This window comes from Sarcophilus harrisii, chromosome 1 (genome assembly GCF_902635505.1).
Source record: "Sarcophilus harrisii chromosome 1, mSarHar1.11, whole genome shotgun sequence".
Classification (NCBI taxonomy): Eukaryota; Metazoa; Chordata; class Mammalia; order Dasyuromorphia; family Dasyuridae; genus Sarcophilus; species Sarcophilus harrisii.
The window spans coordinates 243615813-243632546 of record NC_045426.1 but is presented as its reverse complement, the minus strand read 5'-3'; the positions used below and the strand labels follow the sequence as shown (position 1 = coordinate 243632546).

At 34.0% G+C, this 16734-nt stretch overlaps 1 protein-coding gene across 3 annotated transcripts in view; it reads right to left on the bottom strand.

Annotated features, from left to right (window-relative positions):
• Positions 1-16734, bottom strand: part of PRDM6 (PR/SET domain 6) — a 148586-nt gene that overhangs the window by 21563 nt on the left and 110289 nt on the right. For all 3 annotated transcript variants that reach the window (XM_031939120.1, XM_031939114.1, XM_031939107.1), the window contains exon 6: positions 1331-1673. In XM_031939120.1, coding sequence (XP_031794980.1) covers positions 1331-1673 — 343 coding nt within the window. The remainder of the gene's footprint in view (positions 1-1330; positions 1674-16734) is intronic.

The following is a 16734-nucleotide window of genomic DNA, read 5'->3' as shown; positions in this document are numbered from 1 at the left end:
TTCTAACATTTATTTCTTTTCAGCAATGTTTGTTGCTAACATGAAAACATGTATGTGCTAAAATTAATGACTATTTTATAAAATGTTTACCAGTAGAACTATAGTGAGAAAGTTATAGTTAACTCTATTTTCCTCCTACAGCTCATAAGCTAACCGTACAGAAATCCATAAAGTTGGAAAAACTAATTTCACCTCTCAGAAGAAAACTTATCTTCACTCTATGACTATGAGGAGCCACCTTCTTGAGACTTGTGAACCAGCAAGGAGAAATTAGGCAGATTATTATATCATACAAAATTAAATCATTTATGCTTTATATTTTCTGTAGATTTGTCTCAAAATTAGAAAAGAAACCAGAGCTTTTGCCTCTTTAGGCTTTCATGCTTGCCATAGGGAAATATTTTTCCACTTTTGTATCCCGTTACATCCACAGTGATTTTTCCAGATACTTAGTATTTTTAGTCAAATTTTCATCACAAATAAAGAAGAGATAAAACACAGAAATCCTTTCCTATTGAATTAATTTGATTTTTGTCTTTTGTGATGCCAGCTATCAAGATTGTCAAATAAACCAGTTTTGATTCATAAATAATGGTTCCATTATATCTACTGTGCCACTGGTCAGAGTACCTGAAATTTTAATTCACTTGTTCAGCTAAATTTCATCCTCAGTTCATGGCCATAAAATTCCTTATTGACAAACTTTCAAGCCAACTTTGACTCTGAGGTATCTAGTCAACATTTTTCTTCTGTGTGGATATTAGTTTATTGAATAAGTGGCATCTGTTTTCCTCCACATCACTGAGAGAGGAGGTATTTCCTTTTGACAGCTTTGCACGATTTATGGGTTTGCATGCTCTGAAGAAAAATAGTACTAAGCAAAAAATTCCAATTCATTACCTCTCGGTACTTAATTAAGCTCATACACATTGCACACTATAGGTGAACTCTGAAATGACTGTGACAGCAGCACAGCAGAGAGTTATATTATCTTTGTAAGACAGAGAAGATTTTAACTATCTTGACCTCGTTTTTCCATTTATGATATTCATAAATCTTCCTTCTTTTTTTCACCCTCTTACAACTAGTTGTATAAAACTAAAAAAAACAGGCAAAATTACCATCCACTTCCCCCTAATCTGTGGACTCAACTCCCAAATTATTTTTATAAACCACAAAATCAAGCAGTAGCCATCACTGTCTGACTTAAGGTTCCCTTCAGTTATGAGATGCTGTGGATATTCTGTTCACAGGTGGTTTGTTTTGAGGAAGTGGAACAAACATAGCTAAGTTTACACTTACAAATGGTAGGCAGATGCCCAAATTTTACCTGTCAGGGTTCTGGGTGCATACGTGCATCTGTAAAAGGATCCGCTGAGTGAATGTCTTAAAGCATTGCCCACATTTCCAAAGGTGCCAGTCACTAAACTCAGAGTTGAGTTGGCTGGTTGAAGTTGGGCTTGCAAGAACTCGCTGGTTTTTTACATTGATTTGATTAAATCCTGACTCGATGGGCCCAGCCTTATCCAGGAGAGAGAAATTCCGGCTACATGGAGTCTGTGGGAAAACTACAGAGCGCTGTGGTGTGGCAGGAGAGAGCTTGCTGCTTTTGTTAAAGGACTGCAGGGTGTCTTGTCTGCACATGGCTTCCATTACAGTTGAAGGGACATTCACTGGCAGAACAACAGCAAGAAAGAAAGTGGGAAAAACAGATCAATTTTACAGGCAACTGTAACATGGTTCAAGAAAAAACATTGTTATCATAAAGTAACAGCTCAATCAGCTAATATTTATGGAGTAATCAATTCTATAAGGATCTGGAAAAAAGTATATGACAAGGTTCTTGCCCCCAACAACTTCATAATCTAACTGAAAAGACAAGACACATGAACAATAGGGTTTTGATGACCATTGCTTTATAATATATTTTTAGGTCTGACTAGTCTACCTTAATTTGCTTTTTTTTTTCATTAATTCCTTTGGAAATTCTTGCCTTTTGTTCTTCCGGATGAATTTTGTTATTATTTTTTCTAGATCTGTAAAATAATTTCTTGGGAATTTGGGTACAGTACTAAATAAGTAAATTAATTTAGGAGTATTGTCATTTTTATTATATTCATTTGATCTATCCAAGAGCACTTGATATTTTTCCAGTTGTTTAGATATGACTTTATTTGTGTGGAAGGTGTTTTGTCATTTTTTTTCATATAGCTCCTGATTTTCCCTTGGTAGATAAATTCCCAAATATTTTATACTATCAACAATTATTTTAAATGGAATTTCTCTTTGTATCTCTTGCTGCTGGATTTTATTGGTGATATATAAAAATGTTGATGATTTATGTGAATTTATTTTGTATCCTGCAATTTTGCTGAAATTGTAGATTGTTACTAGTAGTTTTTTAGTTGATTCTCTAAGTATACCATCATATCATCCGCAAAGAGTGATAATTTAGTTTTATCATTATCTAATCTAATTCCTTTCATCTATTTTTCTTCTTTTATTGCCAGTGCTAACATTTCTAATAAAATATTGAATAGTAATTTTGATAGTGGGCAACCTTATTTCACTCTTGATCTTATTGGGAATTGTTCTAGTTTATCTCCATTACATATGATGCTTGCTGATGGTTTTAATAGATGCTACTGATTATTTTAAGGAAAAATCCATTTATTCCTATATTCTCTAGTGTTTTTCATAGGAATGGGTGTGGATTTTGTCAAATGCTTTTTCTGCATCTATTGAGATAATAACATGGTTTTTGTTAGTTTGGTTATTGATATAATCAATTATGCTAATAGTTTTCCTAATATTGAACCAGCCCTGCATTCCTGGTATAAATCCAAAGAGATTACAAAAAATCATCCCCAGGATAATACACTACTTGGTGATGGTATATTATCCTAGGCATGATTTTATGTAATCTCTTTGCTAATATTTTATTTAAGATTTTTGTATTAATATTCATTAGGGAAATTGGTCTATAATTTTCTTTCTCTGTTTTCATCCTACCTGGTTAAGGTTTCATACCATGTCTGTGTCATAAAAGGAATTTGGTAGGAGTCACATGAACATTAGGGAAACATAAAAGGTTATACATAATTAAATAACAAATTGTGAGTTATAAGCTAAAAATACTATTGGTGATCAAGTGAGAGGGAGATCAGGGAGGAATGAAGGAAGAATTTAAGCCATGATTTTAAGGATGGTTGGACATAGAATGCAGGAGAGAAGAGGACATTCTAGGTAATATTAAATGAGTAGGCTAGGATGTTTATGGTATGTTTATGGTATGGTGAGGACACTTGTGTGACTATTAGGGATCAAAGGAAATAAGTTTGCCTTGCTGGCATGAGACCAGATTATGCAAGTCTTTAAAAAACAAGAAGAGAGATTTAAACTTAATATCACTGGAAGTTGAATCAATGAAGATGTTGTAGCAAAGGAGTAACAGCAAAAGCAATGTCTAAGAAAAAATTATCCTAACAATTAAAATGTGGGAAGAGATTTGAATCAAGGAGACTTTTAGTAATCCATTTAAAAAGTGACAAAAACCTGAACTAGGTGATAGCAAGAAAAACAGGAAAGGAATCAAAGGAATTCTTTATTTTGAAGGAAAATACTCTAATATTCTTAAATTTTTTTGCTCATATATTAGCATCATATTAGTAAAAATTTATTAAGCAATTTCCAGTTATTCTTGACATTGAAGGAATGAAAAATAATGAAGTATTCAAGAGAAGGAAAATGAAACCCCCAAAAGATATAGCATGAAACAAAATTAAGAGACAGGAAGAAAAATGAAAAAACGACAGATGAGGCATGGTGGAAGGAGAGGAGAGAGACTGACTAAAGAAGATGCTAAGAAGTATAAATCCTCTCCTGGATTCCAGCAATTTGGCTTTCTAATCTTCTGTTATTCTCTCCTAAATATTTGGAGTCTTCAAGTCAAATTCTCATGAGAGCATTTTATATATTATGAACAAAGGATGAGTATTATAGTGAATATGATTTAACTATTATCCTGGGCTTCCACCCGTGAGCAATTGATTTTCAAGACACCCATAAAGTGGCTTATTGGATATTAACTAAAACTGACAAAATTAAATGCTGGAAAGGACATATATACATGTTCTCATTTACATGTGTATATATGTAAATGAGTAGAATCTTTTAGTACACTAGGAAGTCACAAAAATAATCATACCCTCTGACTCAGTTATTAGGAATGTACAAGTTTATGACAACTTCATTTTTTATTATAAAGAACTAGAAGCTATCTATCAATCTAATAGTTAGTAAATGGCCAAATAAACTACATTATGTCAATGAAACAGGTTACTATGAAGTCCTCCCAAAATAATTATAAAGAATATAAAGGAATTTGAAGAGCGTTGTATGAAATAGTGGGAAATAGAGAATAAAATCAAAAGAAAAATACATGTACATGGTGATTGTAAAAAAAGTCAATATGGAATAATTAAAAGAGTGTTGATCATGAATTCATGAGACTCACATACAAATTCTGACTCTTTCATGTATCAGCAATGTAACCTGGGAAAATCACCTAATTTCTCTGGGTCTCAGTTTTCTTAGCTTAAAAATGGGGATAATAATATTTATATTACCAACTTCACAAGTTTATTGTGAGGAAACTGCTTTGCATACTTCAAGACACTAAGAAGACACAAGCTATTAGTATAAAAGGAAAACTATATACACAGATGCAAACATTAATTAGGTACACAGAAGGAAGGGGACACAAGTATGATCACTAGTAATTTGATATGTTCATATTTTCAGGAGGAATTAGTTTTTTTTAAGCATAATTGATTTTAAATACATGTTAAATTGATTTTTATTGCTGCTCAATATTAGGAATATAATAAATTAATTTTTTAAAAAAGCAATCTTGTCCAGCAAATTCACCCCCATCAGGCCCCTCTTCAATCTCTCCTTATCTACTGACACCTTTTCTGATGCCTAAAAACATGCCCATATCTCTCATATCTTTAAAAACAAAACAAACAAACAAAAAAAAACTTTCACTTGATCTGACCATCCCTGCTAGTTATCATTTTCTATCTTTTCTCTCCTTATTAGCTAAATTCCTTGAGAAGCTCATTTTATACATGGAGTTTGCATTTCTCTCATCCTCCTCTATCCCTGGGCAATCTGGCTTCCAATCTCATCATTCAATAAAAATGTTCTCTCTAAAGTTACTAATGATCTCTAATGGTCTTTTCTCATTCTTGATCTTTCTAGACCTCTCTGAAGTATTTGATAGTTCTAGTAATTTTCCTGGATATGGTCTACTCTCTATGACATTGTTCTCTCCAGGCTCTTCTCTTTGTGTGACTTGATTCTTCTCAAGCTCTTTTGCTGACTCTTTATACTTGTCATATCCTCTAACTGTGGGTGCTCCTATGGCTCTGTACTGGGTGCCCTTTTCTGTAATATCTCACTTTATAATCTCATTATCTCCTATTGTTTCACTTATCTCTGTGAGGATGATTTCCAGGTATGCCACTCTAATCTCTTTTCTGAATTACAACCATGTATCCCCAACTACTTCCTGGGCATCTTGAATTGAATATCCTCTAAGCATCTCAAGCTGGAGGTGTCTAAAATCAAACTTCCTGAACTTTTTCCCTTCCAAATTTTTTAATTACTGTGAGAGTACCACCATTTCCCCATTCACTCAGGTCAGTTACTTCTATAATTCTTCAAAATCTCAGTTTAAAACTTTAAAAATGAGGGTAGGTAAATGACAAAGTTTCTGCCAGTTCTAAAACTTACAGTATTATGAGACTACTCAGCCCAGAAAGAAACTATTTCTTGATAGGTAAGCTATCTTAATTCAAAGATTCAGACCAAATAGAAATGCAGAAACTGAGTTCTATTCTCAATCCTGTCCTACATTGTTGACAAAATATCCTTAAGTCTGAGTTTCTACATCTACAAAATCAAAATGAAGTGTTGGCATAGTATTTCAGGTCCCAGGTAAACAGACACCTAATAATTTAATAAAGCAAAAAGGTTGTCTGATCCTCTTCCTATTTGATCCATGATATATCTTGATAAGACTATGTCAAGAATTTTTTTTTCTCTCAAATACTTCTGCTTAGCTTACAGACAGTCATTTTGCTCTGAGGAAGGTATTCACCATATGAAATTTGAAGCTGGTTTCCAAAAGAGAAAAGAGATTTTTACCATAAGTTGAACTATAGTTTCAAAGCTCAAACATGAATATAGAAATTTTAGGCCTAGTCCCATGGACAAAGAAAACCAATAGAAAGTCACTTACTTATACACCTAAAAACAAAACCCAATAAGGCTGAGAAAAAAGGAGTCATCTTTATGAGTGAGACATTGTGCCATTTTTAGTTTGAGATTAAGAAATCAAGAAATGACCATTTCTATGGATTGAAAAACAAAGACTGGTATGTCTCAAAAACCAATGATAAGAGAGAAAGAGCACACGATATATTTTTCAAGCCTTTGGATATCACCCACCTAAAACTTGCTGAATGGTGGAAGAGCAATGAAAGTTACTGACACCTTTTAGGGCCAGCTCCACCATTAATTAGCTATGTGATCTTGGGCAAGGCATTTTAGTTCTCTGCTCTCAGTTTATCTCCCTGTAAAAAGAGGCGATTAGACTAGATAAGCCCCAAAGTGCCTTTCAGTTCTAATATCCTAGAATCGTTTTAGATAGACTCATCCTGGTGCTCTGAAAGCTTATGAAATTACAGACTCTAGGCTATCAGTTATGATCCAAGAAAGGGATACAGAACAAGAATCTTCAAATCTTTTGAATTCATGGATCCTCTATATTAAAGAACAACAACAGCAGCAACAACAAAAAGCACTTTGAAGCCTGTTAATGTATTCAAATTTGAAGTAGTCATATAAATATATGCATATGTGTATAATTAGATAAATTTAAAATATTATATTAGTTTGTAAATATCAATCTATGGTAAAAGGATCAAATATAATAGTAAAAACAACAAAATCAATATTAGTGTAGTTATAGAGACAATGTAAGTGACAAAATGCATGACTTAGGTTCCCCAATATGTGCTTAAATATTTGTTGTATGACCCTGGGCAACTTACTAAACTGAATATGCCTCAACAAATCCCTTACAACTAACTTATCTACTCAGATCCTTGTGTTAGGGTAATAATAACATAGGAGACCTAAGGTCATCCTAAAATTCCTCTCACTTCTTTTTATCTTATTCTTATCTCAATTATTTAAAAAACAAATGTAAGACTTCTCCTGCATAAGAGAAATTGCACTTTTATTATTCATTTTAAGGAGAAGTCCTTGAGTGTACATGGCAATGAGATGAAAATGAAAGCATAACTTGGAAACAGATTAAGAAACAGGAATTGGATTCAGGAATTATATCCTCATTCAAACCTCTTAAACATACACATATACACTTGTTTAAATATGCAATATACACAAACACACACATAAATAAAAAGACCTATAGTTGTACTACATTAATGACATAATCCCATGGAATCTTAAAGCCTGAAGAAGAAAGCTTAATCTGTAGTTCATGACCCCATATGGGGTTGCATAAGTCCATGTGGCGATTGCAAAATTATAATTTATTGTCAGTAATTGTTTGATTTGTATATCTATTTTATATATCTATACTCCAGGGTTGCGAATGAAAAAAGTTTAAGAAGCCATGCCCTGCTATAGAAGACAGTTCAGAAACAATGAACCACAATTGTAAAAATGTGCCTATAGCATATACAACTACAACACATAACTTCTCTAGTTCAAAAATGTCTGGAAATGACCCTTATATTATATTATCAGGAAAATTATTCAAAACAAAACAGGAAACTTTGTTCTAGACCACCTCAAGGAAACTACAACATTGCTAAAGTTAGATCAGAAATAGGATAGGAACTAGACTGATGATGATGATAAAGATGATGATGATGATGATGATAAAGATGATGATAATGATAAAGATGATGATGATGATGGTGATAAAGATTGTTGAAATCTTTACAAACTGTTAAGCTATTAGAGTTGATAGAGACAATAATTATCTAATTTAGCATGGTTCAATATGATTGATTTGATCTTAGAGGGAGATATTTTGGGCCAGAACTTGAAACAAGGTACTAAGTACAACTGATAGAAAACGATGCTTGTGTTCACACCTTTAGAGAAGTATTTCTTGCTCATAGAAGCAAGAAATATTTAAGTACTCATTGGAGTTCACATGTTTGGGAGATTTCAGGGCTTAGAAAGAGATATCTGAATTCACGCCTCCCTTAATCCCTGCCTCCAGAAGGCAGAATCAGCCTTTTACACTCAGCATAAATACAGCTCCAGAGAGTCTTACTCTGGAACATTGACTGGGGTCGGAGAGGAGAACTCTGGGAGGAAGCGCACAAGCCCTCTCTTTGAGGCAAGAGAGATTCATTGCATCTTCCATCTTGGTGTTGGCTGGAGGCTGAAGAAAGCAGAGGCAGAAGCCAAGGACAAAGCTGCAAGAGCTCGTAGAACCAAGCAGAGAGATAGGCCTCAACTAACCAGGCTATTTTGGAAGGAGAAAATAAACGTTTGCATTTTTACCAGCTGGCTGCATTTTGGAGTAATTATTTATTTCAACTGAAACTAAAGCTGCTTCCAGAAAACCTCCTCGAGAAACCTGCTTTCTCCCAGAGAGAACCATTATTATCTTAAAGAAGAAGATCACCACAAAGATGATGATGATGATGATGATGATGATTGCATTTTTATATCACTTAAGGTTTACAAAGCACTTTAGATAGGTTACCTCTCCATTTTACAGAAGAGGAAACTGAAGCTGACAGAGGTGGATTTTTTTGTATCTTAGGATATCTGAAAATACAGAGGCTAAGAGGAATTACTGACATGAGGTCAGATGAAGAACACTAGAACTAAGGAACATCCTTTAAAGATTAAAGTGATGATAATTAAAATGTATGATCAATAAAGAAGAATAACTTGTCAATTCATTCCAAGATTGAAGTAGAGTCTTAAAATATAAATTGGTTCAAGAATTACAGTGCTATAGAGTAGAGCTAAAAGACCACCTAAAAATTTAGGCAAATGATTTTCAATAGGTTATTAAGTGAAACTAAGTCTTTACTTAGTATGGAAATTTCTTTAAGAATACAGATCAGCATCTTGACTTTAACTTATCATCTTAAAGAATTGGCTAGGCAAAATAAGAAGCTGGGTAGCAGTACAGTACAGTGGACAGAGCACTTTTAGACCCAAAATCAGACCTGAGTTCAAAAGGATCTGAACTCAATTACTAGCTATGGGATCCTGGGCAAGTTACTTAACCCCATTTGCCTCAATTTCCTCATATTTAAAATGAGCTGGAAAAGAGAATGGCAAACCACTTTGGCATCTTTGCCAAATAGAATTACAAAGAATCAGACATGATAGAAACAGTTGAACAACAAAATTGGAAGCTAATTTGCCCATGGTTACATAGATTGTAAGTGTCATAATTAGGACCTCTAAGAATTATACCATGCTGTCTCTCTCTATGGAATATATCCTTAATCTTTTGAAATAAATAAGTATAATGTGTGAGGGGGAAGAAGGGTAGCGTTCTGGTACATATGCAAATACCATCAACTTTATGATGGAATTCAATCTGATCTGTGGGGAAAATGGATTGTAGAGATTCAGAAATTCAGGAGTACCGGTAGGTGTTACAGCCAGTCTAGCAGATGATTTTAAAGGATTCAGTCATTCCCTGCCATCCTTTCACATCAGTCAGAAAACTGTACAAATGGAGCCATCAGTTTCATCCAATAAAATATTCTTATACTATGTAGTAGGAGGTTGGGATGGAAAACTATATGAAGTGTTCTATGCTTGATAATTTTCTTACAATTTTACTTTACTATGGTTTTAACTTATTGTTGTCACTTATTACATGGTCACAAATAATCAGTTGCCTGAATCTTATGAATTAAGTAAGTTGACTAAGAATTGGAGTTGTCTCATGTCAAAGAGGAGGGCTCTATAGCTATAGTTTGTCATGATTTTTAATTTTTGGAGTAGTTTTTCCATTTTATTTTCATTTTTCATTTAGAGTGCTTTGTAAACCTGAGACCAGCACCTGATACACCATGAGAAGTCAGGAAAGTAGTAGATTATTTCTTTTGAAAGGTCTACAATTAACAGAAAGTGGCTCTCTAGTACTATATACTCCATTTAGAACTATTATTTATATAAAACAAATACACAAAAATTGTTTCCAGAAGCAAAATATCTATATGATAGGTAGGCTGAGCCCACTGGGTACACTGGATACACAGTGAAACTATTTACCTGGTATTTTGAGCATATTGCCACCTGGTGGCACTCTTATTGGGTAAATTAATTATGTGACAGCCTGCTTTTCTACAGGCTTGCAGAGAGCAGAACATCAGTAAGTATATGTAATTAATGCTAAGACAGCATCTCCATTGTCACTAAAATACCTTTCAAGTTCCCAACTAGGCTGCTCCACTGTTATATATGTACGTATGTTTTGTTCTCATAGAAAGTAATGGACATAGATTTTAACTCAAATTAAAAGCATTTATGGAATGCTAAATGAGCATTGTGCTAGGGGCTAGAAAGATATAAGAATGGACAAAATACTGCCCTTATTTACCACCAAATAGGATAAACACAGCATATACCAATAAACATAATCCAGAGTGGAGAATATGATAAAGGTATGAGAGAGACTGAGTCCCGAGGAACATACTTATCCCTTCTATTTAGGTTCTTACAATTGGATGAGGGCCATTATGGAGATATTTCTGCTTTATTCTATTATCTTGGGACACCTTCCTCCCCCTCAGAAAAGTGGGGGAATCTGATAGAACCAGGATTTGCCCCAGTGTTGTAATAGCAAGGTCACCCTGAAGTTTCACATTATGCTATGTCAGCTTAATGCTATAAGACAGCAGAAGTAGTAGGAATACTTGTTTAACATTTATTCCCAGGTGTTTTTTTTTAATTTCCTCTGAAATGAATATGAGTACACATTAGGCTTTACACTCTGCAAGAACTAGTCCCCTACTGAAAGCTTTGGGAGAACTCATTCCTGCTTGCAGATACATCTGTTCATATGTGTATTCTGATTGCTTCTTTTGAAAGGCCCACAAGTTGACAGAAAGTGGCTCTCTCTTTGGAGCTCTATATGCTCCATTTAGAACTATTATTTATATAAAACAGACAAACACACAAAAATTGTTTCCAGAAGCAAAATGTCTATATGAAATGGTGGTTTCCCTTTGAGTCACAGGGTCCAGTATGTGTGACTGATGATCTTGCTGCTACTGAGAAAGGCATGCCATTATGGTGGCGCAGAGTCATTCTGTCCAATGTGAAATGTGAGTTTAAAAGGTTAAAGAAGGTTTAAAAGCCCCATGGGAAGAAAAATGACATATTTTGGGTGGCCTCTAAGGTCTGTGTTTTTAATGGAAAGTGCTTAAAAACAATATAGTCCCTAAGTAAAATCACTCCCTTTATGTCATTTCATTAACTAGACATAATTTAACCAAATACTTTCAGTACTCTGTGATGACTATAATAGAAAGGCTCAATATTCATTCAATAAGCATTTCCAAAATGCCTGCTGTGGGCATACTGAGCACTCTAATGAGGCTCTGTGGGAGAATACAAAAGAAGTCAAATTTCCAACCTTACTATGAAGGGATCTAACCCTTAACTTACACAACTACTGTGTACAAAGAATTGTATGGGAATGTTTTGTGTATGTGTATAAATAGACATCAAAAATGATTTCCATCCTAATAAGAGAAATAAAAAGAAAATAAACCCATAAGTGTGTATATACAAGGAAATAAAAATGCATAAAATGTGGTAAGTTGTCAAGACAGGTACAAACAAAACACTAAGAGCGTTCTGAGCATACTTCATGTGTAAAATCTTTACATGTTGTTCCAGATGAGAATTAACATTTTACAGGCTGAGCTTTGACATTTACCACATGATTTTTCAGTTGTTAAACTGTGTCCTTGCATATATTGTGTTCTTTTTGTTCATGAAAAAAATTTTTTTAATCATAGACTCAATATACCCATTATTGGATATGCCTGAGGCCGCCCAGAGAATTATACAGACTATGCTTTCCATGTCCATCTGATAAAGTGTTCTGTTTGTTTCATGGGTGGTCAAACATAACACTTACAGTATACACAGTTTGCCCTTTTATTTTATTTTTTTAAGATGTTGCAATCTTTAAAGCAGAAACTGAAATCAAATGCTTGTAATACCCCACTGGGAAAAGGGATTATAATCCTTGAGTATTATAATCAATGACTTAATTCCTTTAAAACTTTTCTTAACCCTTAGAGATTTGGAAATAAGCATACTTTTTTTTGGTTGCATAATCCCCAATATCTCACTGGTTTATGAATTTTCCCCTCAGTATTTCAGGTGCTAAATTACATAACACACTGATTCAGTGGAGTCTTAACTCCAAATATCAGCTTGAAAAATGTCCCATATGAATCTGATTATAGGATAAGCCAGAGACTAAGAAGTATATTCCAGTTTTTGCCAGGCAATGCATTTTTGGATAAGGGCATGGAGCCAAATCTAGATGTTTCATGACTCCACTTTTACTTTTCAGCTGTATAACCCCAGGCTGGTGAGTGGTAATCGGTACATGAGCAGAAGAACAGCAGATTATGATTTCTAAAATCTGTTGTCCTAGACATGTCTCTCTTGTTCATAGTAGTACTAGGATCATTAAATGGAACAATATTTGTAAATGTATTTATTAAGCTTCATGTACTCAACTAAAATATAAGAAATACACTCTACCAAGAAACTACTTGTACTTTCATTAGATTCATGTCTCTCATTGATCAATTAAACATGAAAACCACTCTAAAGGTACTTTAGAAATAGTTAACCTCTTGGTTTCTTTGCCTTCAAACTTTTACCTCTATGCATTCATTCATATATTACAGCTTTGGCTACATCCCCAGAGTCTAAATTGTGAACCACATTATAAGCCTTTTTGTAATGTCAAATACTCTTGGATTGAATGCCATATTATAAGTAGACAGTATTACATTGAGGCTCTAGCATAGAGGGCATTCAAACTGGAGCTCCTATATGCATAGTCTAGGTTCCATTCTGTATGGGATCAGAAATCAGAGGAGTTCTGGGCAAACTAACCAAGGGTATGGAAATTGTGTTACATGAGAAGCAGTTGAAGTAACCGGGAATTTTAACCCCACTCACCCATTCAAAAAAAGAAAGAAAGAAAAGCCAATAGTACTTGATAGCTGTTTTTAAATATCCAAAAAAATGTCATATGAAAGAAGATTATAAATCCAGAGAACAAACTTAGCTGCAATAAGTGGAATTTACAGGGAGAGAAATCAGCCTTTTAAACAGAGATTTTTTTTTCTGATAATAGCCTTCCAAAAATAGAATGAACTTTTTTTTTTGCTCCTTGTCATTTCAAATAATATTTGCCAAAGATATTGTAGAGAATGCTACTGCATTACATGAATTATCCTAATATTCTATGACATTCTGATTCACTAGTAATAATATCTTAAATTGAATCTTAAAAGTGATGAAATAATAGAATACCAAAATGGGCATTGTTTCAATGAATATAAACATTTCCTTACATAGGTAACAGAAATTATCATTCCTAGAACGAGACAAGGAAACAGGAGGAATAGACTACTCTTTCAAAAGACTATTTTGCAAAGAGAGAAAAATTGGAAAGAGATGATAAATATTGTTATTTTTGACTAATGAAATAAAGACAAGATGAAAAGAAGGCTCATGAACATTTTGTACTACAGTGTTTTCTTGCAGCAAAACCAAGGGAGAAGAGAAAAAGAAAATGACCTATTCTTCAAAATGAAATCCATTATCTGTAAACAGAATAAATCAATTCCCTTAATTTCTTCCTTTATTTTTTTTGGCTATTTTCAACCAACATCCAATTTTCCAGAAAGTTCACCCAAATATCTGTCAAACTTATGGGGAGAAAAAGTCAATTAAATGGATTTTGGGGTATGATTCACTTTTTTGTTGAGCTTTTTATTTCATCACCATGCATTCATAGATGACTGGACTCCCTTACTTTGCCCTTACTTACACTGGAGCAGTTCCATACAAATTACTGAATGAATAAAACTATCTTTCTGAATTAAATGTATTCTAGCAACTTTCTTCCCTTCCTGGACTAATTGTTTTTCCCTTATCTAACAAGATTCCCTCAATTTGTAAACTGTTAAGGGTATTAAGCATTTCTAGGAGTTGCTTTACCTTTTATAAAGTACCAGTTAACAACTACCTATAGCAGGGAATTAAGTGGTGCTCTAGCTGTCTTTGGGGACTTCTAAAGTGCCTAATTTACTCCCATGAAGAATATATACATTATAAAATAAGGTATAATGTGCTCTAAAAGGATATATGTTCTAAATATAAGAGGTTACATAGAGATAGAGATAGATAGATAGATGGAGATATAAATCCATATACATATAAACTTGGAGAAGAGAAGGAGATAATGTTCCATAGCTGTGGTTGAGGGGAAAAATGCTTAACTAAAGAATTCATAGAAGATAAAATGGATAATTTTAATTATATAAAATTGAAAAGGTTTTAATTTAATTCATAAAATTGAAATGCTGTAAAATGAGAAGGGAAATAGTCGATGGAGGGGAATTGTATCAAATTTCTTCAAGAAAGGTCTGCTATCCAAAATATATAGGAAAGTTCAGAAAGGAATAGCAACATAGCAATAATACACACTTAAAAAAAACCAATTCAATGTTCCATATGCAGTCTCCCTTTTTGATCCTCCTACATACTGAAATGTTCATGTTTTTTGATGATATTTTGAATTCAAATTAATTTTTTAAAAGAAATTTTTAAAAACTTTCTAGGTAGTCATGCCTCACCAATGCCCAACTTCCCCACATTAACAAATTGCAAACCCAACTAGATTCAGTCAAAGAAACTTCACTCTTATTTGGCAATATGGGGGATTCATGCTACTCTCTGACCTTCTTCTTGGTACTACAGACAGCCACCAAACCCTATCTTGCCTCTTCCTGAAACCTCCACCTCCACTCTCTTTAGTATTCCTACCATGGCCTATTTTGGGGGTCTTACTTTTTTCTACCTCCTCAGTGTCAGTCTTCAGTAAAATCTGTGATAGAGAAGTGTCAAGAATAAGGAGAGAGGAAAAGAAGCAATGATAAGATAAAAAAATCTCATTACAGCATCGCCTCTTACCATGTAGACCTTGTGTCACATATCTCTCCTAAGAACAATTAGCAACAAAATGGGGGTGAGAAAAAGCATGGGAAGTTACATACCTTTCCCATTGTAACTCTTCATTGTCTCCCTTCCAGGGCTCTAGTCCCCTCCTCACCACCCATAGACTCCTTATTTCTAATATTGCTCATTGTAGCTGGCAAATCTTTCTTGACACCATACTTTTGTTCCCTTTGTCCTAGTAGAAATGGAGTAAGTTGAACAAAATGTACTTGGGGCAAATAGGGCCATTACATCAGTTTTTAAGACAAAACTAAATTGTTGGGTTGGAAGGGAAGAATCTTGGGACACATTGCAGGACATATCTGAAGGAGGAAAAAAAAGAGGAGATGGGGAAAAATTCATGGGCCATATGGAAGTTTCCTATTTTAAATATTTTTTGCTCATAAGGTGTTAAGTTTCTATAATATTGAAGGATTGCAAGTGCTGAAGGTTTCAGTTGTCTTATCTTAATAACAGCTATCTCCCCCAATAGCTTCTCTATTCAACTCTTCACTCTCCACAGCAAAGTCCTCCTAGCTTTTTCTAACTCCAGCCCTGTTTCACCTCCTCCCCCAGGCCACAGGAGCTATTACCAGTGATTAAGAGGTAAGGGAGTCATTAATCCTATTAATATACAGGTAGAAGAATGGAGGAAGAGAAGTTCTTGCTGCTGGGACTTGTCAGGCAAGTGGAATATCTGTTCCTAGCTTTTCCAAGTTAGACATTAAAATGCATTTTCCCATAGGAACAATATTACAAATGGTGAATAGTTTCTAGAGTACTAATAGCAGGGATATTATGAGTTAAAGAGACTCATGGGATAGCCAAAGAACCTAACCACAATTTATAATATTGCTTCATCACAAATGTATTCCAAATTCCAAAAACCTGACTTTTATTATGAGCTTTTGGAATAAACCCCATTAATCAATTGGGGACCGCCTATATAAAGAGTATACATAGAAGGCACATAGGAAACTTCTATAAATAGGTTCACTCTTCACTGATATTTACTTAACAATCTTAGAACAAGATAGAAGGTATACATCCCAAAAAACATGGAACTCTAATGCTTAGAACGCAAATAGATTAAATATACATGGGAAAGGGGAAAGGACTAGATTATTAGGTAAGATTTCTTTTAAAGAAAGGAACTCTCAATAAGAAAAATTACTTAGAGTATTGGTATCAGAATAAATAAAAATAGATGGATTATTCTATGATCTACATGTACAGACCCAACCACTAAATCTGAAGGAAAATTATGAATTTATATCTAGTTCCAGCCATGGAACTCTAGGTCTCAGCCTTTTTCAAGGGAAAACATAAAATACAAGAAGAGATAGAAGAGACTATTTTACAGATTAAAAAACAAAAACTAAAGACCAG